The sequence below is a fragment of the Macrobrachium nipponense genome, chromosome 14 (genome assembly GCF_015104395.2).
Source record: "Macrobrachium nipponense isolate FS-2020 chromosome 14, ASM1510439v2, whole genome shotgun sequence".
NCBI classification, from domain to species: Eukaryota; Metazoa; Arthropoda; class Malacostraca; order Decapoda; family Palaemonidae; genus Macrobrachium; species Macrobrachium nipponense.
Genome location: NC_087207.1, coordinates 25,412,529 through 25,439,634, shown reverse-complemented (window position 1 = coordinate 25,439,634; position 27,106 = coordinate 25,412,529). Strand labels below are relative to the sequence as shown.

General features: G+C 42.7%; 1 protein-coding gene across 4 annotated transcripts in view; it reads right to left on the bottom strand.

The window, feature by feature from the left end:
- Nucleotides 1–8,769: 8,769 nt before the first annotated feature.
- The window catches only part of LOC135226409 (uncharacterized), a 71,069-nt gene continuing 52,732 nt past the window's right edge, over nt 8,770–27,106 (bottom strand). For 3 of the 4 annotated variants that reach the window (XM_064265930.1, XM_064265931.1, XM_064265933.1), the window contains 5 exons: nt 27,005–27,106; nt 25,372–25,408; nt 23,484–23,592; nt 10,506–10,634; nt 8,771–8,928 (listed from right to left, as the gene is read on the bottom strand). The exon at nt 27,005–27,106 is cut by the window's right edge and continues 4 nt beyond it. In XM_064265930.1, the coding sequence (XP_064122000.1) occupies nt 8,794–8,928; nt 10,506–10,634; nt 23,484–23,592; nt 25,372–25,408; nt 27,005–27,106 (512 nt within the window). In that variant the 3' untranslated portion in view covers nt 8,771–8,793. Of the gene's footprint in view, nt 8,929–10,505; nt 10,635–23,483; nt 23,593–25,371; nt 25,409–27,004 lie in introns of all 4 variants that reach the window. The other variant, XM_064265932.1, reaches the window with a different exon arrangement.

Below are 27,106 nucleotides of genomic sequence, written 5' to 3'. Positions count from 1 at the left end.
GAAAACACAATATAAACAAAGCAATACGACGATGAAGCGGGCAGAAGAGCGATGACGAACACGTCCTTCACACCCGCGGCCGAAAAGCAAAAGTGATTTGTTTACCTCCCAGTCGCGCGGCGCGCGACGATCGGACAAGCAGTTAACTACGTTCTGCCCTTGTTCGAAGCTTACGACCGTTCCAGCTGCCGCTAGCTACTTCCTATTGTTAAAGGACCGAGGGTTTGTATTACGTATCGGAACAAAACAACTTTTAGAATATTAAGACGAAGCTTCACGTTACATACAACTCATTAACATGTTGAGTAAAAGTTAATTTCGTATCAAATGTAATACCTAGATACTTAATGCTATCTTCATAAGGTAAAATCGAATCATTTAAAAACAGCGTAGGGACTCTTCCACTCTTCTTAATCGGCAAAATCGTCTAGCTTTTGGTTTTTTTTTTCTGGTGAAAATTTGAAAACCTTTAGCACTGGCCCATAATGTTGAAGCATTAATAGCAGTCTGGATCTTTTGACAAGCTTCGACAGCTGTAGACTTGCTACAGATTATTGCATAATCATCAGCAAAGGCCAGACCATGCACCCCCCGACAGGAACTTGTCTAGTAGGCCGTTGACAGCTACATTAAAGAGTGTTGGACTAAGGACGCTTCCTGAGGTAAACCCTTCTTCTTGAGGGTAAGCAGAGGAAATGTAAGAGCCCACTCTTACTTTCAGGTAACGTTCTGACAAAAAATCTTTCAGACAATAGAATAAATTACCCACAACACCCCACTCTACAAGTTGCAAAAGGATACCCCCTCGCCAGGTAGTGTCGTAGGCTTTTTCTAAGTCAAAAAAAACACTGCAACAGTCTGGTTTTGCACAAACAAAAGCATTCTGTATCTCCCGAGTAAGGAACATCAAAGGGTTCAGAAGTACTTCTATTTTTCCTAAAGCCAAACTGCCGATTAGATAAAAGATTCTTTGAATCCAAAATACCACACAAGTCGAGCATTGACCATCCTCTCATAAATCTTGCTAACACAACTGGTTAGAGCAATTGGCCTATAGTTCTTAGGAAGGAAGGAATCTTTAAAAGGTTTTAAAAACACAGGCACAATAATCGATATCTTCCAAGACACTGGTGAAGTTCCTGAAGATAAAAAACTGTTTAAAATGTCTAAAAGAAATTGTTTTGTACTTCTAGGCAAATTAAAAATCATTGAGTACAGTATATCATCTTCCCCAGGAGATGTTGGGGAAGATAACGAGATTGCTTGATCTAATTCTTTCATGGTGAAAGGAAAGAATTATATGACTCTGAATTTGAACTAACAGCAGGAACAACCGTGGTACCGTCCCTAATATTCCTGAATGCAGTAGAGTAATGTAGGGCACTAGATATATTAGAGAAATGCCTACCAAAGGTTTCTGCAACTTCTCCAGAATCAGATATGAGTAAGCCATCAATTTTCAATATAGGCAAGGGAGGTGGAGAAATTTCCCTTGCAGCTTTCGGATTCTGTTTCCAGACTAATGACATAGGGGAATCATATTTCAACTCGCTAATATATCTGATAAACGATTCCCTCTTTGCCTGCTTAAATGTTTTCTTTTGCTTAGCAAGAGCTCTTTTATAGATAATTTTATTGACCAAGCAAGGATATCTACGATATCTCTTGTAACAAGTTCTTGTTATCTTTCGGCTCAAGGCACATGAATCGCTCCACCAAGGTACTAGAGGACAACGAGGTTTACCGAAGTTCGAGGAATAGACAGCATGGCACCACACAGCAATATACTGATTAAATACTCATAAGCAGATGTTGGGCTCTGAAAATCAGTTATCTCTTTATCAACTTCAGTAAGTTTTTTGAATAATCCCCAGTCAGCCTCCCCTACTTTCCATTTTGGTAAACATGGAGATGGAAATGGTCATATACTTTAAGTGAATGGGCCAATGATCACTGCCATGATCATTCTGGTCTACTACCCACTGATAATCTAACCTCAAAGACGAAGAGCAGATAGTGAGGTCAATGGCTGAATCAGTATCATGAAAAACATCATGTCTTGTATGGAACCATCATTCATTAAAGTGATGTCATTTAAGTCAAGCAGCTGTTCTATTATTAAACCCCACCGGTCGCAGTTTGGCTCTCCCCAGAGTGTGTGCTTGGCATTAAAATCCCCCATCAGAATGAAGTTTTAGGAACCTGGTCTATCAGTGTCTGAAGATCGTTTAATTCTAGCTGACGAGGATTACCCTGCGCATCCTGCAATCTACTTTCTAATGATGGATCAAGGTAGAGAGAACAAATTGTGATCCATTTACAATTAAAAATTTGGACTGCACAAGCCTGCAACACAGTGTTCAATTGAAACAACCCTGTGGATTAACAGACTTGCGGACTATGATGCCTGTGCCTCCCTGAGCACGTACACCTATCAGGGGTGGAGACCTGTGAAATGAATAATTAAAACCCACATTGGGTTGTGTGCTCTCCCAACTTTGTCTCTTGTAGACACATCGCAGATAAATCATGTTCCCTAAACAGAACCCGAACTTGCTCTCTATTTGGTATAAATCCACGGATGTTTCCATTGCATGAGCGCCATTATTTAGAGGAAGGGATCTTAAAATTCCCTACTAATTTAGGAATCTGTGTCCTGGTGAGAGAGATCTTATCAGTTTTTACCAGTACTATTTGACCTAGATCTAGGTGTTACAGATCTTTTAGAAGATGGGCTTTCACTTGCCCTTTCAGTTTTACTTTTGTTCTTTCTACGATTGTTGAGTGACCGTGAATGAGGCGAAGAGGGAGAAAGGGCCCTTTCTGACGAATAAAGAGGGCCTCTATCTCCTCACCGTCATCTCACGGTGCACTGTAATGTCAAGATCAGGTGAGGGCTCAATGTCAGGCAATGTCCTGACAGAGAAAAGTCGTCAACAAATTGAGACCTGGCTTGAACCCTTGCCCAAACAACAGGGTCCCCTGGCTTGACCAGTCTCTCTACAACATGAGGAGCCCCGCCAGAGGGGCCATGAGAAGCCCCACTAGGGGGGCCGTGGGGAGCCCCTCCCCCACCAGAGGGGGCGTGGGAAACCCCACACCAGGGGGGCACGGGGAACACCACCAAGGGCACCGGGGAGGGGCCCCCAAAGGGGGGGCACGGGGAGCCCCAACAGCAGGGGAGCCCCACCAGAGAGGGCATGGGAAACCCCATTAGGGGACCCCCGGGGAGCACCACCTGAAGGGGCACCAGAAGTAGCAATATCCAGCTGTTGTGCCCTTCAAGGCATCTTGAATAAGTTTTTTCCTTCCCAATAGCTTCTTGGCCTGTCCCACACTGATGTGTTCAGCGATAGATTTAAGTAATGCCTCCTGTTCTTTTTTAAATTCACTGCATTTCTTATCGGGCGGGTCGATGTTCACTTCAGTTCACACAAATACCGGTTCAGAACATTCCTCGTGCTCAGGCTTGCCACACGATTCACAAAGTTTATTCTGGTGCAAACATTTGAGAGTGTCCAAAGCCAAAACATTTAAAACACTGGAGCACTCTCGGTCTATAAGACGAATTTTCATAATTTCATTGTCAAGAACAATTTCAGATGGCAAAAAAAGGACTTACAAATGTTAAAAATAATCATAGACGAGCGGGGCACCTTGAAAACCTTCCAAAACCACGTCTGGACCACATCTCCAAAAATTTCCTCTTCGTCCATTCATGTAAATCTCATTGAAGATGACACCTTTGCGTAACTAAAATTATAGTGAGGTTTTACCTCTTTTATCATACCTTTGGGATCAAGCTTTGAAATTTAGGAGCATTACTGATTGAACATTGGTCTTGGCATGACTAAAAAAACTACTACGCCCAAAGCGAGTTACTTCTGGGCTCCCAACATTGCCGATCTCTGGCTTACCAACCTTTTCACCTTGAAGAGGTTGCCTCTCTCACCATGTGTTGAAATAATCAACCACTTAGCTGGGTCTGGTGATCTGGGGGTTTTACTTATTTTATCGAATCTTTAGTTTCAGTTGGTGGTCTATATATCTCAAGATACCTAGGGACCTCTTCTGCCTCTACAAGTCCAAACACTCATAGGAGTCTGACCTAAACTCTCTGTAGGCTCTGTGAGCTTCCGATTCATTGTTGAAAAATATCCAAAATTCAAAACAACCGTAATTTTTTCCAAGTCTATTCCGTAATTCTTTTTACGTTCCCAAATTTACAAAATTCATTGAATAAGGTTTCATAATTCCAGTCTAAAGGGACTGGTTTTACATACAAAATGTTGTAACAAGGAGCTCATTAGAAAAAGGCTCCAAAGTCACAATGGAAGAATTACCAAAATTTTCCTTGTCCTTCATCCTGCCCAAGTCGTCAACAGAAGGTTTTAGTGTGTCCATAAGACGTAGAATTGATGATTCGTCCAGGTAGTCCCCACCCACATGGAGCCACATTTAGAGGACAGTGTTATCCCATACAGGTGCCCTAGGGGTACCACCCAGATTATACACCCCACCCTCAGTGCTTAAGGCGTCATGGATGTCCGTCGAGATCAGACCAGCACTAAGAGCGGGGTTTGACATCTAAACTTTCCCCACCTTGCTCGACCACGTTAGTACTCGAGTTCTACGGATGAGGTGGCATGCCAACCGTCCTCACCCTCCATCAAATCCAATGAACAAGTCCAAATCATGTCCAAAACCAATCCAAGTCATCACATAAAAAACCGTGCCTTATAGAGGGAGGAAGCAGAAGGAAGAAAAGTTTTAGTAAAAGGAAAAGGGCTGACTTATTTAGTTGGATCAACAGTGGGCACCAAGGCCCAGCGAGAGAAAGTAGTTCCCACCAGGGCATCAGGGCCCAGCTGCTGAACCCTAAGCCCCCCATCCTCGGCAAGGCTTCAGCATCTGGGGGGAATACCTTTATACATAAACTGTCCAATTAAACCCAAACAGTAATTAACAGTTTCAAACAATAATTATACAGAAGGAGCGAGATACCCCTCCCCCCCCAACCAAAGGGGAAGGAGCCATAGGAGGGAGCTGAGATGGAGGGAAGAAGGAAGAAGACGTGTCCGTGACCAAGGGAGTAACCGGAGATCCCTCCGATGACTCCTTGGCCGGCTTACGCGGTTTCTTCCTCCCTCCTAGCGCTCCCACTGCTCCTCCGACCAAACACTACATACATCACAAGGCTCAGTGCAAGAGCATTCTCGCCCTGGCACCGAGTGCAAAATTCATGAGGGTCAACCTCTACAGATGACCGAAAGGCCCCACACTTACGGCCCTCCATACCAGGGCACAATCTGCGGCTGATGGGGGGCGAGGGGGTCTCTCCGGCTCTCGGGATTCCATATAAATCAACAACATCACTGAGTATGGATATACAAAACAGATACGTACTTACGCAAGCTTTGCACATGCACACTAAGTAATAGAGAAAGAGAAAAAGCCTTCACAAAGTGAAGAAAACCAAGCATACAACTTGAAGCGGGCAGAGAGGCGAGCAGCACGTCTCTCCACCAACGCGGCCAAAAGCAAAATGACTTCTCCTCGCAGTCGAGCTGAACGCCAACTGCAGGACAAGCGAGTAACTACCAAACCCCCTTGTTCGAAGCTTACGACCGGTTCAGCTGCCACTAAGTACCTTCCTATTGTTAAAGGACCGAGGGTTTGTATACGTATTGGAACAAATCCCACATTGGAGGCTTGAGCTCTCTAGGAGAACTCAACTGCTCAAACCCCTTAACTAGCAGGGAAAGTTCCCAGGAAAAGGAGATGTTGATACCTTCAGGCGTAACACCAAACTCAGTGCTGCCCAGTAGCTCTAATAGCAGAAAACAGACAAATGTTTCTCGTCTCTGAGGAAGGTTTAAAAAGTCTATCGCTGAATAGAGGTCGCGAGTGGAGAAAAAAACCCCCTTTTTACGACAATCCAAAACAGTAGATCGCCCATTTGCCTTGGTAAACTGCGGGGGTTGACATCCTAAGACTGCTGGACATGTGCCCAGCTGATTTCTGAGAAGAAGCCTCTCTCTCGGGGGAGATAGTTGATAGCCTCCAACCGTGAAGAAAACAGGGATTCTACTGACTGGTGGAACCTTTCTGCATGGGGCTGACACAGAAGATGCCACCAAGGGGGAACCTCCTCAGAACCTTTGACAACAACGACAGCATATCTGGGAACCATTCTGCCTGAGGCCACAGAGGGGCTACCAAAGTCATTCTGAGACCCTGTGAACTCATCAGCCTGTTCAGAACCTGGCGGATCAAACAAAACAGAGTGAAGGCATACACCTCCAGGTTGTCCCAGGGATGCTGGAATGCGTCCTCTGCCAATACTAAGGATCTGGAACCACAGAACAGAACACCTTCAACTTCCTGTTGAAGCGTGTCGCGAAAAGGTCCAGCATGGGTCTCCCCCAAATCTGGACTTGTCTGCCACCACTTGATGAAGGGACCACTCTGTGCCTAGGATCTGATCTGTCTGAGATTGTCTGCGACCACGTTCCATTTCCCTGGATATACCTGGCTGAGAGCTCTACCGAATTTCTGATTGCCCACTGGTGAAGCTCGACGGTCAAGGCGTGAAGTTGCTGAGAAAAACCAGGCCTCCCTGTTTGTTCACATAGGCTACACTGTGGTATTGTCCAACATGAGAACGACAAGAATGACCCTCTACTTCCCCCAAAACTCCTTCAGACCCAGGAAAGCCACCTTCAACTCCAAGACATTGATATGTTGCTGCTTGTCCTCCAAACTCCAAACGCCTGAAGCGATGAGGCCGCCTAAGTGCACGCCCCAACCTGCGAGGGAGGCGTCCAAGAACAGAAGGAAGTCTGGTGGGAGAGAAAGCAGAAGGACACCCTTCAACAGATTCTGGTCGTCCAACCACCAACGAAGGTCTTCTCTCACTTCCAAAGACAGAGGAACCATAATACAGAGTCCAACCTCTGAAGCACTGCCTGCATATGACCTTAGACTGATGTGCCAGAGAAGGCTCCGAAGACAAGGAAGGGAGATGTTGTGAACAGGGCGGCAGAGATGACATCACGGCTATGCAAGGCGGATCAGAGAAGACGACTGGGAGAGACGTCATCGATGAGAGTGACGTCACAGCTTTCCCTCTGTGCAAGGGGGAAAGACGCCACTGGCCGAGGAAACACAAAGATGGACCCCATGATGTCATCAACAGGGCTGACACCGCAGCGTCACTCATCAAAGCGGGGGCAGACACTGGCGGAGCAATACAAGATGGTCGACTGCTGCTACCCACGAAGACAAGGCCAGGAGGAGGGGGGATGGCCTGGCCAGACCGGGAAGGGGGGTGCAACCACTCCAAGGACGGGGGAACCCCCCTAGCCCATCGTCTTCCAAATCGCCGCCATTTTGGACGCCTCCGACACTGGAAGAGAAGAGAATGATGAAAAAACCTCACCCTTCTCGGGAAGCGAAAAAGCTCCTGAGGAAGAGGGGGCTACATTAAAAATAATACCCTGGCGACTTCCCGATACTTCCATCGACGAATCAATGGAAGAAAAGGAAGGAGATGCAGGGACACGCTACTATGGGGGTTGACTACTGTGAAAGACGAAACATTGGGAATAGGAGCAAAGCCCTCCCAAGTAGGAAGAGTCGAGACTCTCCGATGTTCCCTCTCGCCATAAAACTTCCTCTACTGCTCCTTAGGCCATGCCCGGCATTCCATGCAAAGATTCCTAATAGTACAAAAATTTGAACGACACCTACTGCATGTGATGTGAGGGTCGGTCTCTGCCAAAGCCAAAGTTGGCAACACAGAAAACCAAGAACTGCGGGGCACATACGCTGACGCCGAGGAGCAGAAGCAGCTATAATACCAAGTAAAAACACATACACACTAGAGGAAACGAAACGGGCAATGAACCGGGAAAAGGCCAAGAGAGGTAAACACAACTCTCACCCAGGCGGTTAAAGAAAACACTGGCGTAGATGAGCGGTCCTTGACCACTCTTCACCCGATCTACACGTGTTGCCAGATATCACAAGATTCCTTGCTTTCATCTGCTTTTTAACCAGATCCGGCTAGGTGCTAGAAATTATCCTATTGTTTAGACCAAAGGTTTGTTCGCGCATGAACAAGTCATTCCATGTTAATCTTTTATTCGTCCACCGCCTTTTCTCCTTACGTTTTAGATTCATAAACTCGTATACACTCTCTGGTACAGTCGCCAACAACTTTCGCACTAACTCCTTACACTCATTTATCCCTTCGTCCCTAAACTTTTTCCTAGCTAATGTTTCCAACCTGCACACATACATTGACAGCAACTCACCAACATTCATTCTTGCCTCTTCAAAATCTTCCTTTCATGTATAATAAGACCTTTATATCATAAAATTCACCCTTAAAAATTGGGGTTGTCTTATACTACCATTATAAAAATCAAACCCTGATTCTAAGTGATGTTTATAGGTAGGCTAGCCTTGGCTTTGGTGCAATAACTGCTAACATACATGAAAAGAATCATATTATTAAATAAACTGATAATGAAGATAGTAAAACCATTATTACACTTAACAAATATTATTGGCATATTCCAGAAATAATTCAATAGCAATGAAATCAGCTTTTATGTATGCGAGCCCAGCTGAGAATATGTAAACATCGAGTTATGGTTGCACTCATAGAAACACTTATCTTTTGGCTACCTTTCAGAAATTATCATGGTGGTGCGAGTACGGTAGTAATAACATTCAGGATGACGTAATGTTCATTTTTTATTAAAAATACATTATCACATGTGTTTTTTAGACAAAATAAAAACAGATTCCATAAACATTACAAAGAAAACTAAAAATTATTACACATACCTCACCTGAAGAGCGCAATTTGTCTTCCATGTACAATTCACTGAAAAGCTGCTTAACTTTGTTTATAGATGCCTGAAATATCAGAATACATTGTGACAATATGCAGTACTATTTATACAACTGTATGATCACCAAAAAAAAATTTTCATAATGAAATTTATTTGGATACTTACCTACTGTTAAAGATTGGTTTTATAGGTAAGTCAGCATTCAAACGAAAGACCAAATAGCTGCTCAGATGACTGTCTAGTACACATTTACCATCAAATGTGATTCAACTGTTTTAGTTCGTCAGAATTTTCCTTGGCAGCCCACTAAGTTTGTTTAAAAGACTTCCTTGTGAAAAATTATTTAATCTATCTTTCATTTTCTTGCAATCTTTATTTATTACTTATTTGTTTGCAAAGTCCTCAGGTTTATTTTCAATTCTGCTGTATGCCAACAGTAAGTTGATGTATTGTGGCATAATTAATCTCTCTATGCACTCAAGATCCAAGTGTAAACACGTCAACAATCTTACTCTCTCTCTCTCTCCAAAAACACAATCGGACACACACACACTATCAATTCCTTTGATTATCTTTGTAAGATGTGAATAAAATTGCTTTTGTTATCAACCTTTCCCTATTGCGACCATTTCAGTTTCCTTAACAGGTTCCCATCTCTCGTCCCACCTCCCAGCAGAAAACAATGCGTCATTTTCACCCAACAGCTTGTAATTCGTACACAAAAAAAAAAAAATCTATCGAAAATAAAATTTTACTTCATATGATAATGTTTTGTTACTTTACATTCTTAATTTAACTTTGAACACATTAATAAAATTGTGAAAAAAAAAAGGGTACTTTTTGGGTTGGCTGGAACAAATGATCCCGATTCCCTTTACTTCTTATGGGGATATCTGTTTCATATTTCAAACAAATTGCATTTCAAACAGCCTTCTGAAATAGATTAAGTTTGAAGTCTGAGGTACTACTGTATTTCCATCTGTTAACAAATACAAATTATTGTATTGTCACCTCTTGCTTTTGTTCACCAAGTGTCAGGCACTACATTTCAATTTGCAAGAGCTACTGACATGTCTGTTTGTTGTCTGAATGAATTAGTAAGTTTGCGTTTGTTGTCTGAATGAATTAGTAAGTTTGTAGATGCTGCATCTTACTCACGCCTTCTCAATTTTTCTCCAACCTGACATTTTATTCTTGCAAAGCAGCTTTCAGTGCTGACTCGCCAAATTCTCAAGGGTCATCCACAATCTCCCACACAGCTCACCCTAAATACTATTGTACTTCTTCCTTGTGCAGGATTTACTACAGGAGTTAATGTGGCAGCAAAGCAAGCAACAGATTCTCAAGACTCCAATGACTTCTGTATTTTTAGGCTGGCAAGCCCCAGTAACCGAGCATAAGAACTGGTGTGCTTCCCAAGTCTACCCAGTGCAATATTTATGCATATCCACACACTCAGTAATATTTCAAACCCAAAGCTACTCACTTCAGCCAAATATGCATTAATGACATGTTTCAAAAGTTATGAATACTGTACTACCCAGCTACATTAAATTTCATTATTTAGTCCTAAAATATTTTACTTCATGCTGCTTTTGCTTACACTTCTGAGACAGGAAAGAAAACCCTTCTATTCCTTACCAGGGCCCCTGAATTCACACAGCTTTGCTTGCTGAAAAACTGGTACAATTTATCATTGTAGATAGAAAAGGCTCCAGCAAACAGTCCTAGGTAATCGTCATCTTCCAGTATTTCATCCAAACAGTCTGCCTGAAATAAAGCACCCACAATAAAAAATTTCCACCTAATCAAGAAAATTGCATGAATTATTAATATTTGTACTTTGGAATGAATTATTAATATTTGTACTTTGAAGATAAAATTATTCGCTGTCTCCTCAATGCCTGAAAATCTATACAAGTTCCAGGTCTACTTTTCAAATGAACTAAACAATACTACACTTTTAGACCCCTTCATCCTACTTTCAATTCCACAAAATCTCAAGCTACTGTGTAAATATATACATTACAAACTATCCATAAAGAATACTGATGGATTAAGTATAGTAGTGCTCAACCTTAGTTCTAATTTTTGCATCTATCATCTGTCTTCCTATATAAACATTAAGGGGCCAAAATGGAGAAAAAATCACAATTTGTCATAAATTCTATTTTTCCTAACTATACAAACCTGAAGTCCTTTACATAAGGAATTACTTACGGCGTAGCTGGAATTACGGCCGTTGAATCTTGAACAAGGTGGTTAAGCAGTAACTACCGTGGGGCAGGCTAGGCTGCCCGGATGTAAACACTCCACTTTGCCTTTCGGCCCAGGTTCAGATTGAGGGCTGGCATGAGGTGGGCATATATGTAAAGGACCTCAGGTTTGTATAGTTAGGACAAATACAATTTACGACAAATTGTGATTTGTTCTGACACGTAATACAAACCCTCAGTCCTTTACATAAGAAAGACTCACTGATTGGTGGGAGGAATCTGAGTTAGCCTCTAGAACTGGCTGGAGTTCTGTGCACCTAGGCTACTCCTCCTGATCGTAAGAGCGAGGAGAGTGCCCAGTGCCTCTGACAACTTGATTGGAGTACAGGAGCTGCATGATCAAGAGTCAGACTAATGGGCCTTTTCGAAATGAGTGAAGGATCATGACTCTCCGAAAAAAGGGCTGTGAAGAAATATTTGGCGTTGGGGACATTAATGCAAAGTTCTGGGAAGGGTTTGCTTATTGTCAGTCTCCTTCCTCCCCTTGCTAGAGGAAGGAGCGGGATTGCTTCTATGATTCTGATAAACATAAAAAGGATGCTCTATGTGTAAGCTTACCGCATCAATCGTCCGACCAGCCAGTGAGAGTTCGAGTCCTATCCTTACCCCGAAGGACGAGGAATGGAGAGACGAGGCGTGGAAGGGGGAGAGCCAGTCACTCTCGCATCTTTCTTACCTCTAGAACTGCACACCATGGACGAGATACAACTTGTCCTCTTGAAGGAGCTGGGTAAGCAAACACATCTTGCAAGCATCCACCACTGGTCCAGGGAAATGAGGTTCCAAGGACCTGTGGGCAGTCCCGAAGGAAAAGAAAGATATGGTCGCAATGACCTATCCATCTTCCTGTCCGACATATTCTTCGGAGTGATGTCCAGTACCCATCCGCTGGTCTATCCATCTGCAGCGAAGTCTCTCGCAGTCTCGTATCCCACTGCAGCCAAGTCTCTCGAGGTCTCGTATCCCACTGCAGCCAAGTCTCTCGTGGTCTCGTATCCCACTGCAGCGAAGTCTTTCACAGCCTCGTCGTCTCCGCGGTGGATAAAGACACCGACACTCCATGGTGGGTGTCAATACTTATGGGTACTGGAACACGCCAGTAGAACAAAGTAATAACTGATCTGGATCAACCGATACAAAGTCCACAGCGTAGCTCGTGACGGTACGGTCTTCGGACGCTTCGACAGCTGCCGACTGACTGCGTTCGGTTGTGTGAGGCGAGCCGTCATGCATCCGAGGTGTAGTCACGTGACACTCGCCTTTTGAAGGGTTATGCCGAGAGACCATACAAATCGTCCATCTTGTTGCCACCGATGCTGGAAGGCGAGATGATGATTCTCTCAAGGCATGTGCCCATCAGATGTAAGGCAATTACCTTCTAGAGACCGAGGTCCTTGATGGCAAGACAGAAGTTCTCATAGTAGTTGAATCTCAACTAAGGAGAAACAATACTATGTGCCGTTGAAGACGAAGGTGATAGGTGAATGCAGACCTACGTCTTCACAGCTGAATCGAGAGAAGTTAACTCTCAAGATTCTGAACGTAGAAAAGTCCCGCCTGTGACACCAACCCGTGAAGACGGCTTATCCCTGTTGTTTTACAGAGGACTGAAAACGCTGTTCGGTGAGAAGTCGGAGCACTTCTCAGTAATGAAAACACAGGGATTGTACTGCCTGAAGAACCGCTTCTCATGGGCTGGATCAGGGAGGACATCTATATACTACTTGGAAGTAGAGCTGGCATGGCGGGGAACAGGCGATGTCTTTCGTTATTCATCTACAATTCGGGGTGGACAAAGAACAATTGCACACCTACGAATATGAGATGTATTTAGAAGACAAACTCAAATGTCTGAAAGAAATCATTCCGCGTCATCACAGCAGCAGGTGCGATGCAGCGGGAGACTAGGCTACAGACTTCTGTTACCGTGCGGTAAACAGAAAGATGATAATGAGTCTAGTGAGATATATCTGTCTGAAAATTCTCGCCATGGCAAAGGCAATGCAGTAGAGATGGCCATACACGTATGCGAGAATTCCAGCCAACCAGAGACCTAAGTCTGTGATTGCCGGGCAGAGATTCGGTTCGATAGTCAATCTTCGCAGAGGAGAGAGACAATATCCAACCGTACTATCTCGGAGAGCCAGCTGGTACTGGGCTGCGGCAGGCAGGGCTGGCAGGCAGCCCATACACCGCAGCCCATACACCGCTAGCCCATACACTCACTCATCATCCTGAGTTGCCAGGTAATCCATTCCAAGAAGGAATGTGTTCGGCTAGAACCATCGAGCGCGAAGAAAATTCGCTCGAGCATTTGCATTTTAACCAAAATGGATTTTGGTGAATGCAAACGCAGTGGTGTTGTAACAATACCACAAATATCTCAAAATTGAAACTGGTAACTCCTGGGAGGTTTGCAGGGTAGTCCTGAGTTGCAGTTCAATTAAGAAGATACTATTCGTCTCGGTCACAACCTGTAGAGTTAACTACGGTATGTGCCTACACCTCGGACAATTCAACTGATAACAGAAGCATGTCGCGAGGGCAAAATACATAGTATATTTGTAGGTGCCTGTACATAGAACTCCAGCCTAAATTCTCTTCCATTCGAGGAACAAGAATAAGGACTGGAAGCCAACCCCCTTCATTCTCTAAAGAAGAAAGCGAAGGTGCAGTTTTCCCGAAGGAAGACTTCCATGGTGATACCAGGATACCGAAGATGATAGTTCAAGCCGAACTGGATGTTCCCACCCATTCTTCTCTATCCCAAGGTTGGCTGCCTACTGAGGCGACGGACCGTCAGGTCCATCCAGGTTGAGCTCCTCCCGAGATATTCTTCCTTCAGCAGCAGTACTTCCTTCGAACACTAGAAATTCCAGGAATTCGGGCATCGGCGAGATTCCCGATTATTGTAGTAACAATTATCTGGGATTCTCGTCTCGCCCACTCTGGACCATGGTTTCGCCCAAGTGTTTGCAGATCGTAGAAGACCAGAACACTCGGAGAGTGCTAGAAACTCCGAAGAATTCAAAGCGACCGGCGAAACCCCCCGAATTCGTCAGACGATCATCGGGTGGTGGTCCTCCTGATTCCCATAGAAATCGAGGATAGGGCAAGATCCTTCCTCAAAGACGGAGACTTACGTCCGGTAGGACCCGAAGGTCCCTCCAGGAACGCAGTACCCGACGCGGAATCCTACAAAGAACGCTCTGCAGGATCCCTCCCTTTCCCATCGCAGTCATAGGGAGAGAGGGAATGGGGGAGGAAGACTGGACGGTCTTGCTCGCCTTCCCAGCAGAACTAGCAGTCGGAGAAGTGAGCACGGGCAGCCATCACAGTGCGGTGATGGCCACTCCGAGTCTAGGAAAACGTTACCGTCTGGAGAAAACATTTTCCCAAGGAGGGTTACGAAACTCGAACTGTAGGCTAAACGTCTGCCGCCACCATACCGTCGTCTGGATGGAGCTGAGCGTGCACCTGACAGGAGAGAGCCGATTCCGTCCTCCGACGTGTCCCAGTCCTCGTTGAGGTCGAAACCTCTCAAGAGGATCAAAGGGGGAGCCCACCCCGGTCTCTGAGTGCGTGGTCCAGCGGGACCATCACGTGAACAGCAGTGATGGTTGATTATATATTGTTGTAATTGTTATGGGTAGATAAGTGTGATTATATATTGTATAATTGTTTATGGGTATTTTATGCATTGTTGAAATATGGTGGTGTCCTATATATAGACAAAACATGTGGTAGATTCTAGAAGGTGTCTGTTGATGTATTTAAGTTGTGTTGTGACGTCATAGGCTGTGACGTCATAGACAAGATGGCGGCGGCGTCGGCAGGAGGATGTAAACAATAACACGGGGCAGTAGAAAGCACGTGTTGTGGTGTGTGGTTGGTAGGGGAGAGCTCTCTGTCTTGGTAGGAGTTTGTTTTTGGGTCGTAAGTCTTGTGGTGCTGGTGTTTTAAGGTGATTTCTGGAGTGTACTGGAGTTGGAGAAAGCGTACAGGTGGGTAGATTATTCATTTTTATAGAGAAAGAAAGGAGTTAGGCTAGGCCAAAATTCAAACTGGTAGCAGAGCGTGGTTGATCAAAGATGCCTGGATCGACAGTGAACAAAGGGAGACTACTAGATGGAGAAGGGAATGTCCTAGGTTTAGCGGCGGGATACAAGAAGAATACAAAGAATGGAAAGGTCAAGCCGAAGATTGGCTATTGTTGTATGGAGAAGATACAAAATACCCGGCGATAGAAATGAGAATGAGCTTAAAAGGGAAAGCCCGAGAGCTAGTGGAAGCATTAGATAAAGATAAACTTACTGGTACAGAGGGTCCAAAGTTAATCCTAGAGAAACTAGATAAAGCCTATCTAAAAGACTCGGTAATGGAGAATTACGGTAGAATAAAAAGATACCTTCTAATAAGAAGAGAATCTAGTGAAAATATGGCGGACTATTTAATTAGATACGAGAAGGCAGCATCTGAGTGAAAGAGCAATGGGGAAAGGCGCGCTTGAAGGCGAAGTCAAGGGGTGGGGATCATGTAATAGAGCAAGCAAATCTCACGGAAATCAAAAACAAATGGTATTATCGGCTTGTGGGCAAGAAAAGCTAGAGTAACGGAAAACAGTGTCGCAAACAATGAAAAGACTATTTGAGGGATTAGGGACTAAAGAGGAACGGGAATGGTGGGGTTCGTCAGAAGGCAATGCCAGTTCTGGGAGAGGGAGGGAAAACCAAAGATATCGGGGAAGATGGAACCGAGGAAGGGGTGGTAGAAATCCTATAAACAAAGAAGGGAAGGTAACAGTATGTGCAATATGCAGCTCAGAATGGATTGGGCTAGGGATTGTCCTCAGAATTTTCATAATAGGAAGAAAACTGAACAAGGACTAGAAGAAAATAAGGTAAAAACAGAAAATGGGACAGAAGAAGAAGAGGTTTTATGTAGGAGAAGTTAATAAAATAGTGGAAGCATCATGGGAGGTGGTTGATGCAATTTTGGACACAGGGTGTAAATCAACAGTTTGCGGGGAATTGTGACTAGCACGTATTGTCATGGATTTGAGTCAGGAAGAGTTGAGGAGAATGAGGGACACTAGGACAGAGTCTAATAAAGTGTTTAATTTTGGTGAGACATCTTATAAGTCCAGAGGAATAATAGAAATACCTGTGATACTAAAAAACAGAAAGTTTTATTTGAAGACGGAAATTCTGCAAGGTGATATACCCTGGCTGATAGGTAAGCAAACCATGAGTAAAATGGGTATGACCCTAAATTTGAAAGAAAATGTGTCATAGTATAATAGTATTAGGGGGAATGAAAGTAGAGTTAAGAGAAGACGAACAGGGTCATTTAAGAGTGCCTATAAGGAGGAGGAAGGTAGAAGAATTATTACTGGAGGGTTGGAAGGGAAAGAATCCGAGGGAAATTAAGAACACAATGAAGAAATTACATTTACAGTTTGGTCATGGAAGTGGAGATTAAAATATGGAAGCTAACAGAGGAAGCCACAATGGAGTAATGGGTTAATCGAAAAGAAAAAGAGGAAATAAGAAAGTTACTAACGGGAACTGATTAAAAAATTGTGAGGTTTGTAAAAAATACAAAAGAAACCCCGCCAAACCGGTAGTAGGCTTTTCTTGGAGTAAAACGTTCAATGAAGTCGTAGCGATGGATGTGGGAGAGATAGAAGAGAGAAAGTTCTTGGTAATAGTGGATATGGCAACGAGATATTGTCAGGCCTGTTGGATAAAAGATAAGAAACCAGAAACTATAATAAAGATACTTTTTGAGTGCTGGGTTTTGCTATATTTGGAGCACCCTCCAAAATATTGTCAGATAATGGGGAGAATTTCAAAATGAAAAAGTAAGGAGGATGGCAGAAAATGAATATTAAAGTATTAGCCACAGCATCAGAATCTCCGTGGAGCAACGGATTATGTGAAAAGACCGTAGACATGATCCAAGGGAAGTGTAAGGAAGATGATGGAGGAAGAGGAAGTAGATTGGTCCCTAGCTTTGAAATGGGTAGTGAGTGCTAGGAACTGTTTAATGAATAATGGAGGTTTCTCTCCCAACCAATTAGTATTTGGAAAAAACCCTTCACTGCCTAACCTAATAGGAGAAGAAAGTTCTAGTCCTGCAAGCAGAGAAAAAGGGATGGAAGAGGGTATGGTAAGGGACACATGAATGCAATGCACAAGGCCAGAGAAGCATTTATAAAAAATGAGTCCTGTAATAAAATAAGAATAGCGCTAAACAAAAACATCATAGAACATAAATTTGAAGAAGCGTGGGTAGGAGATGAGGTATTCTATAAGAGGGAAAATGAAAATGAATGGAGAGGACCTGCTCAGGTAGTGGGAGTATCGGGGAAAACAATAATAGTCAAACATGGGGATTCTTTAAGAGAAGTAGCTAGGATACATGTGACAAGGATTCAACGACGATCACCAGATACAGAAGAGATATCGGCTAGAATAGATAAATCCCCATGGGTGTGAAAGGTAGGTCAGATGGCCCAAATGAAGGGAAAGTAGATTGGCTGGAAGGAGAGGAGATAATAGGTGAGAGAAGGAATGCAGACACAGAATGTAGTATAGAAAGAGAGGTGATAGAGGAAACAGTGGAAGATAACGGGCAAAGTGGGTCAATAGAAAGCGAGTTAATGGAAGAGATACCAAAATTCAAAAAGGGAAATAGAGTTAGGGCTATAAACAATGATACAGGACAAGTAAATAAAGAAAATGGACTATTTTAGGTCTTGCAGAAAAACAAAGAACATCAAGCCAAGCATGGGCTGATTCGTACAATATACAGACTCACAGTCAGGTGACAAAGGGTGGGTTAACTTGAGGGATTATAGTCAGGTAGAAAAAATTGAAGATGAAGAGGAGGTGTTGCTGGGATTTGAAAATAGAAGCATAATGGAAGCTAAAGAAAAAGAACTTCTAAGTTGGAGAGATAACCAGGTATATGAGGAGGTAAATGATGTTGGACAGAAAAAGCTATATCTACAAGATGGATAGTAACTGAAAAGATAAAAAGGGGGGGAAAGGATATGTAAAGCAAGATTGGTAGCTAGAGGGTTTGAAGAAGAAATGGCTGAGTGGGAAAAGGATGCTCCCACATGCAATGCTGAAATTTTAAAAATTCTGTCTAACCATAATAAAGGTGAAAAACAAATTGGAATTGTTATACATTGGATGTCAAAACTGCATATTTACAAGGTGACGAGATACAAAGAGAAGTGTACTTGAAGCCACCAAGGGAAGATGGTTGGAGGGGATTATGGAAGTTGAAGAAAACAGTCTATGGGCTCAAGGATGCAGCAAAAGCATGGTATTGTAAAGTGGTGAAAGTAGTGAAGGAGCTTCAAGGTGAGAGAAGTAGACTAGAACCTAATATATTCTTTTGGAAAAAGAACAATAAATTGGAAGGCATTTTGTGTACACACGTAGATGATTTTTCGCTACGGAGGAACTGAAGGATTCTTAAAGGAAACGATTGGGAGATTGAAAGGGAAATTGCAAGTAGGAGAACAAGAGAGTAAAAGGTTCAAGTATATAGGAGTAGTAATAGAGCAGAAGGAGAAATAGATTTTCCCTTAATCAGTGGCAAGTATATAAATTCCATAAGAGAACCAGAGGCTAGAAGATATACGGGTAATAGAGTGCTAGAACAAAAAGAGTTAACAGAGTACAGATCAGTGGTAGGACAGCTGAATTGGGTATCACTACACACGATGCCAGAAATATCATATGATATTAGCGAATTAAGTAAAGCATTTAAAGAAGGAACAACTCAGGATATGAAGAAACTTATTAAAATTGTGAGAAAAACTAAGAGCATGATGGGCGAAGTTACAATAAGTGAGATGGAAGAAGAAAGGGTTTATTGGGAAGCCTATGCAGACGCTTCATTTGGAAACATAGAAGATGGCCATACTCAACTGGGTTATATTATTTCTTTGACAGATGGGAAGAGGAGAAGTCCCATATGGTGGAAGTCTAGGAAATCCAGGAGAGTGGCAAAATCCACCATTGAGGCTGAAGCCCTGAGTGTTGGGGAAGCTGTAGAAGGATTGATATATTTCAAGCATTTGTGGGAAGAGGTAGTAGGAGGGAGAAATTTAGAAGCCTTGGTTAACACTGATAGTAAAACACTAATGACCGCCATCAAATCGAGCACTGGTGTAAGTAGCAAGAGATTAAAAATAGATATTGCTGCAATAAGGGAAACCATTGAATCCGGGGAAATAAAGGAGGTGAGATGGATAAAAGGAAAGGAGCAAGTGGCTGATGTATTAACTAAAGCAGGAGTTTCAGGGGAATGTATTAGAAATTATGTAGAGGGTAAAGAGTTGGAGGACGAAGGAAATTAAGAGGGGCAATACTAGGTTAGGAAACAGTCGGAGGGGAGGGAGAAAGAGATAAGTGTGATTATATATTGTATAATTGTTATGGGTATAGATAAGTGTGATTATATTGTATAATTGTTATGGGTATTTTATGCATTGTTGAAATATGGTGGGTGTCCTATATATAGAGACCCAACATGTGGTAGATTCTAGAAGGTGTCTGTTGATGTATTTAAGTTGTGTTGTGACGTCATAGGCTGTGACGTCATAGACAAGATGGCGGCGGCGTCGGCAGGATGTAAACAATAACACGGGGCAGTAGAAAGCACGTGTTGGTGGTGTGTGGTGGTAGGGGAGAGCTCTCTGTCTGGTAGGAGTTGTTTTTTGGGTCGTAAGTCTTGTGGTGCTGGTGTTTTAAGGTGATTTCTGGAGTGTACTGGAGTTGGAGAAAGCGTACAGGTGGGTAGATTATTCATTTTTATAGAGAAAGAAAGGAGTTAGGCTAGGCCAAAATTCAAAATGGTCACTCCAAGAGTCTGGGAAGCGTCGTTGTCCTCGCCAGCTGCCACGATCTCCTCCAACCACTTGAGCGAGGATCTGTTGGTCCCAACACCGAACCAGGCTCGTGGCCAGACCATGAGAAGTGCATTCATCACAGTCACTCCTGTTTGCCTCGTTCCTCCTGGTGTAGCCTGAGAAGGTTGAAGAGACAGGTGAGGGAGACCTGACGCTCCTACCCTGCCTACTAGCAGAACCAGTAGGCTGCGAGGACTGCAGGCGATCACCAACCCCCGGTGGCGATCGAGCTGCAGGTCTGGACCAGCGGTCTTCTTGCGGAGAAGCGCTGGACCAAGGACGGAGCGTCGGTCTCTTGCATCAGGGGAGCTGCTACGAGCGCTCCTCCCCTGCCTACCAGCAGAACTGGTAGGCTGGGAGGACTGCAGGTGATCACCAACCCACGGTGATGATCACCTGTAGGTGACCGTACACTCGGTGACTCTCACAAGCGAGCAGCCAAGACAGTTCCCGGTCCGGAGGTGGAACCTCTGGAACCGGGAGCAGAGGTGCCGGTACCCCTACAGTCCCCGTCTTCTTCCCTGGGGAAGGAGAGACGGGCTCCGTTCCCGGAGGAACGGGAGGACCAGCGGAAGACCCATGTGTTTCACCGGAGCGAGACAGACCCTTAGAATTCTCTGTGCGAGACTCCTTTGGGAGGGGGGGGGGCGAGGCCACCTTCTTCTTCCTCGGTTGGGGGACCTTGGAATTCGAAGGGGAAGAGGCAGTAGAATAAGATGATAACACCTTCCTTTTCTTCCTGGACTTCCTCTTCGCCACTTCCCTCAGGACAACCGACAGGTCCTCCATCCAGGACAGAGTTGGGGCAGTTGCGGTAGCAAACACGGCCCAAATGCAACTGTCCGGAGGGACCTGTTGGAGCAGCAGTGGAGAGAACACTCCCTCAAGGAGGGTTACGAAACTCTTACCTGGCAGGTGAAGCGTCTGCCACCACGAACTGGTCGTCACGCGAATGCGACCGTCGTCTGGGTGGGGTGAGCGTGCACCTGACATGAGACAGCCGATACCATCCTTCCAACTCTTCCAAGTCCTCGCTGAGGCCGAAACCTCTCTGAAAGAAAGAAATTAACCAAAAGAGGGCTGGATGGCCCGCCTCCACCGGTCTCTGCGCGCATGGACCTGCAGGAACGTCACGTCAACTCTGGGTACCAGACGATCGCTGTGAGAGCGAGCGCCGGTCTGGCGAGAGTCACCCAAGCGACTCCTACCATCTTCCGCTCCGTGCCTGAGTCCTGACACGGTTAGCGTACTCAGCAGTCTGGACCCTGGCTGCACGTTCACCCGTAGGTAACTGTACACTCTGTGACGCTCGCAAGTGAGCAGCCGAGACGGTTCCCGGTCCGGAGGTGGAACCTCTGGAACCGGGAGAGGTACCAGCGGTGGCTGGTACTTCCATGGTCCCCGTCTTCTTCTTCCCTGAGGAAGGAGAGACGGGCCACGTTCCCGGAGGAACGGGAGGACCAGCGGAAGACCTACCTGTCTCACTGGAGCGAGACAGACCCTTAGAAGTCCCGTAACGAGACTTCTTAGGGGGGGGGACCACTTTCTTTTCTACGGCAAAGCCTTAAAAGTCGAAGGGGTGGAGGCAAGAAAATATGATGATCTCGAAGAGGAGGATGACGACAGTTGATGAGCTCTCTTCCTCTTCGGTTCCTCCAATTCTGCCAGACTTCTACCATCAGGAGTAGATAAACATCACGGGGCCGCGACAGCTTCGTCCAGTGACATAACTCCGGGGTAGTAGTGGTAAAAGAATATGACTACCAGCAGGGGATCAGTACACTCACTCGAGGATCAATATCGCAACATGCTATGAGTCACAGGTACAAATCCAAGGTTAGGATAACCAATACGAAGAGCTATCCAACCAATACTGCTGTAAACACAATCACCACTGTCAGTCTGCAAAATAAGGAAAAAATTATTAAAGTAATGAGGATACTCCTCACGCATCCAAGGGCACCAACCTCCGAAGTGAGAGGAGATCCCCCACATCAAAGCCATACATCCGTTCGTTTACCTTCTTCCGATAATAAGTGAAAGGACGAAGGAGAAGAGAAATTACCATAAAAACAAAACAAGGACAAACCTTTGAAGTTCCCTCGGTAATTCCCAAGCGTAAGCGTAATTTCCGGATGAATACATGTCTCGTTACAGGATCAATATCACACACATTAAATACATGTCTCATCCTCTCGTTAAATACTCTCTCGTCCTCATGCTGGTCTGAACCAGTGTTAAAGGGCGAAAGAATGTAAATAATATGTTGGTATATCTTTGCCACCGACTCTTAACACAAGTAGAGGGGTGGTTATAAAGGTTATCACAAAAAGTGGGTTTGTATATTAATTGAAAAACAAGGACACACATTTGTTTAGTATTAATAGCAAACACCGTATATACACATTTATTTAAAAAACAAAAATAAACCAAAAGGATCCCACCGGGAAAAAAGATCAACGACCAGTCAGCCGGAACTCACAAACACACATCTTCATTGGAAGACGGCCGAAAGCAAAGTGGAGTGTTTACATCCGGGCAGCCTAGCCTGCCCCACGGTAGTTACTACCTAACCACCTTGTTCAAGATTCAACGGCTGTAATTCCAGCTACGCCGTAAGTAATTCCTTATGTAAAGGACCGAGGGTGTGCATTACGTGTCGGAACAAAATAACTTAGTACGTTGATAGATATGAGAGCATGAAGTAGGTTGGGTACACACAATATCTTAAGTTGTATCCCACTAACTGGTCCTCAGTCCAGGTCTCACACTTTACCAATCTGTATTTATTTTTTTTCTATAGTTTGCTAAACTTTGAATTTGAATTTAATAAATGTAATATTTTTTATGCCATTTTCCTTTCACTCACATTTCTATAGTATAATCATGTGTTGCACCAGCTAAACTATCCAACATGTCTTAGTAAAAATTTACAATACTTTCTCAAAAGTAAAACCTTGACATTTGTGACATGCCTAGTAAATTCTTCAATCCAGTCTTCTTTACCTTCTTATTCTTCAAGCATACCTCTACAAGACCCTCACTTCTGTTAAGACTAAACCATCATAGTACTACCTTTACTACAATTAACCTCATCCTTGAAACATTTCAGATTCTCAATCTCCTCCACTGTTCATATTGATCTATCTTTTCATGTGCCATTCACCTATTTTGTTAACAGTCTCAATTATTTTCTTATTTAAAATCTTGGCTACACTGTAGTTCCTTTCCTTCCTTACTGAGAAGCTTCCACCTCATTTACACGAGTTGCAAGATGCCACAGATTCCTTGTTTTACAACCTTTGATTTTTTTATCTGGTTTCCAGTTGGCGCTCGAGGATTTGTTCCACGTATGAACAACTACTGTGAATGTGAAAAAGAACGAGAACTTGATAAAAAAATAATACTTACATTGCAGAGACTATGAATCTCATCTGTTAGATCTTTTATGTTGCATACAAAAGGATCAGTATTAGAACTTGCATCTGTCTTGGTGACCCTAGGATGACCTCCATGACTCCTAGGAAAATAATATATAAAAAATTTCATAATGTTGTAATAAAATACAGGGCAAAAAGAACATAAGCACACATTCACTCCCTCTTCTGCAAATTTACATCATAATAAGCCTATTTCATAATTCTACAAGCATACTATACACATAAACCATTAAATAAAATTCTAACAATTTTAGTATTCACATAAAATGAAAGAGAATCACACTTACAAAATTTTTCAAAAGAAAATTTATACTTGTAATACATTCAAATCAGAACCCATCTGTCATCTTTATAAATTTTGAGCACAAATCCACTCTCAATCTAAAGTGATCATCCTTTGTCAACGGGTTGTAGCATCACAAGTCCAAAAGATGTGGCACTCCAGGCTAAAAAGAGGCCCAATTCTTGTGCAATCTGGGCTTCAGCTGTGATTAATCAGTGGGGTTGGGAGGTGGGGGAGTTTAGGCATATGATGATTTTTTTTTTTTTTCTAGGTAAGTTTATCTAGGTATTCAATAGAAAGTCCTACTCATGCTACATATTAACCCCCTAATCCTGAGCTGGTATAGCTATTATGTGAAAACCTGTCTCATTTTTTCTTCCCCTACTTGTTATGCAGTATTAATTCAATCATTTTACTATAAATTTGAATATGTCCTTGTAAGACGTTAAATTTAGTATAATGAATGCAAAAATAAAGGTAGGAATGTAAACTATACAAAAAGTACCACATGACCTGCGATTGCCTGTATTGTTTGCCGATTTTATCCACTGTGTGGATGCTTAATAGAAGATATTCACCCACTGAAACTTTTAACCACTGACGTGACCATTGCAGATACGTTTGGGGATTACAGATGTTTTTTCCCCTCTTTCAAGTCTACTGAGGGATCCATAATTTATACAAACTTTGATGACAAGCCCTCTGTGTCAAACATTTTCCCACACCAATCCCAAAATAATCTGCAGAAATCCGTAAGCAAAGCAACAGCTCCCTTCATAAAAGTTCTACTAGCTAAAAGTGTGATAATTAGGATAAACTTTTCTATCACTGAAAAATTAAGGAATTTCATCCACAGTGGTGTGGCAATGCAAAAAAAAGGTTGGGTTGTAAACAGAACACAGGCATTCAAGATTGCACTTTTCAGTAAAAAAATATCGTTGAAAGTATGAACACGACTGAGGTTCTTTCCCTTCTGTCTTCTGTATTCATGCTATCACTTGGCACAAGCTCAATATCAAAATCAGCTAATTTAATGTAGTAAGTCTTTGTAAAAAATGAAATATGATTAAAAGTACAAAATCTATGATAAAGTACTCAAGACAGATGACACAAAGAGAGAGAGCAGTCCATGAGGAAGAAGCTGAAAAGATTCGGTGATAGTGAGAGCAGACATAAAGAGCCAAACACCCACTCATGTCCTTCGCAGCTATTGCTGTTTACTTATCTGGATCAAATCCAAGTTCAAAAACACAAACACTATACGTACATACAAATACTATATACATACAATAAGAAAATGAAATTAATTTCCATTTGATAGTCCATCAGAGTGCAGATAGATGTCTTAACTCGACTACAGCCAAAGAAAAAGCAATCATCTTTTTAGCATATGTAGTAATGGTTTACAAAACTTGACACACACAATCATTCTGCACAAAAAACATTTATAAAATTTTCTTTTAACCTACAAATCAAGGTCTATAAGAAAGGTGTTCTGAAACTTATAAAATAAACAACAAAATAAGGTGATCACAGTGGAACTATAAGCTACAAACATCATTGGGTGCCTACTCACGTGGGAATTGTGTCTGGCTTCTTTGGCAAGAGACTGGCTGAAAAGCATCAAATTCTCTTTTAAAAAAGGCAGAGCTAAACGCAATTTGTTTTGTCACAAACCCATCAATTTAACATAGCCTATTTTTAAATTGTGAATCAATTCCAGATTCATCATTCTGCTTGCAAAATAAAAAGATCAAGTAGTTGAGGTATGGTAGCACTAGCACACGAAACCTAAAGTCACTTGAAGAATCTTTGACAGTTAACCGAATCATTCTTGTGTACCTGTCACTCTGTTAATAGCTCTAGTGACTCCCAGACTTCTGAAATCATTTGCTTTTCAAAATCTTTACATTTCATAGGTCATGACATTAATCACATTAATACTGTATTGTATTCAGTGAACCCCTACACAATTCTGTTAACAGCAGCAGCAGTTTACTTCATGAGGACCAAAGGTACTGTATTTTTTGCCGCCTCCATTCACAGTGCTGAGCTCTTCAGTCTCTTTGGTTTCCAATTTGTTCAGTAAAAAATTTAACATCACTTGATTTTTCTTTGTGTGAAGGGTACATTTTGTGCTGAACTGGCAGCTGCTGTTGGCTAATTACCATTCTGGTTTCAAGTTAGCAACCAATTGCTTTCTTCTGATGCTGATGCAGTTTTTTATAATATGTAATAATATTTTATACTGAATATTTAATTGTGGAGTGTGTAATATGTAATATTCTATACTGAATATTTAATTGTGGAGTGTGTAATATGAAATACTTTATACTGAATATTTAATTGTAGTGTGTGTAATATGTAATATTTTATACTGATTATTTAATTGTGGAGTATGAAGAGAAATATTTCCTTAACAAGATTCATGAACTTCAGTCTTACTCATTACATCATGAGCAGCAACAAGAAGTGCAGGAAGAGGAGACAAGAATAACACCAGAAGCATTCTTTTTTCTTGAACAGGCTGTCAGCTGCAGCAAAATTAGCATCAGCAGCTACAGAAGGAGCATCTACAACAGGTGCACCAAAAGCACAAACAATTACAAAAGGAGCACAGCTCCAGGTTCAGCATGACTCTCAACCATGAACCTCTGCATCTTTCACAAAAGAGCTCCTTTCTTGCCTACAAGTCCTTTACACCTTGTCAGAACACTAGTAAGTACCTTGGTACACTTTTGACAGTAGTTGTCATTCAAATTTTGTTAAACTAATAGATTTTTTTATTTTCTTACACAATTATTTTACACGGTTCTCATCTCAATGTTATGATTCTGTTGCAGCTAAATCAGACAACACAAAATTCACTTAACGGAAAGGCCTTACGGGAACGCATGCAAGTACACACCTACCTGAATCACCTGATCATTTGTTTCTTCTAAAAGAAGAATGAAATGTCTGGAACTTGTGCACAATAAACTGTGCTAAAGTAATATTATGGCTTTAAAAGAAATAGCAATTTTTAAAAATTATATTTAACACTGGCCAGCCAAATAAAATCATTTAGAACCAAAAAATTTTAATATTTCCAGTTAGTTTTTTAAAACTTTATTTTCAATTAAAACAAATCAAGATATAAGGAACATCTTCAAAAGTAAAAAGTAAATTATTTTGCTACATCACTTCAAAAAGAAAGTATTGTAACTTACTAAAGTCCATAATTGGAGCATGAATCCTCCCTTCCAACTCCTCAATCTTTGCAACTTCTGAAGCAAAACTAGAAGAGCCGATGTTGTTCAACCCGAATTTTA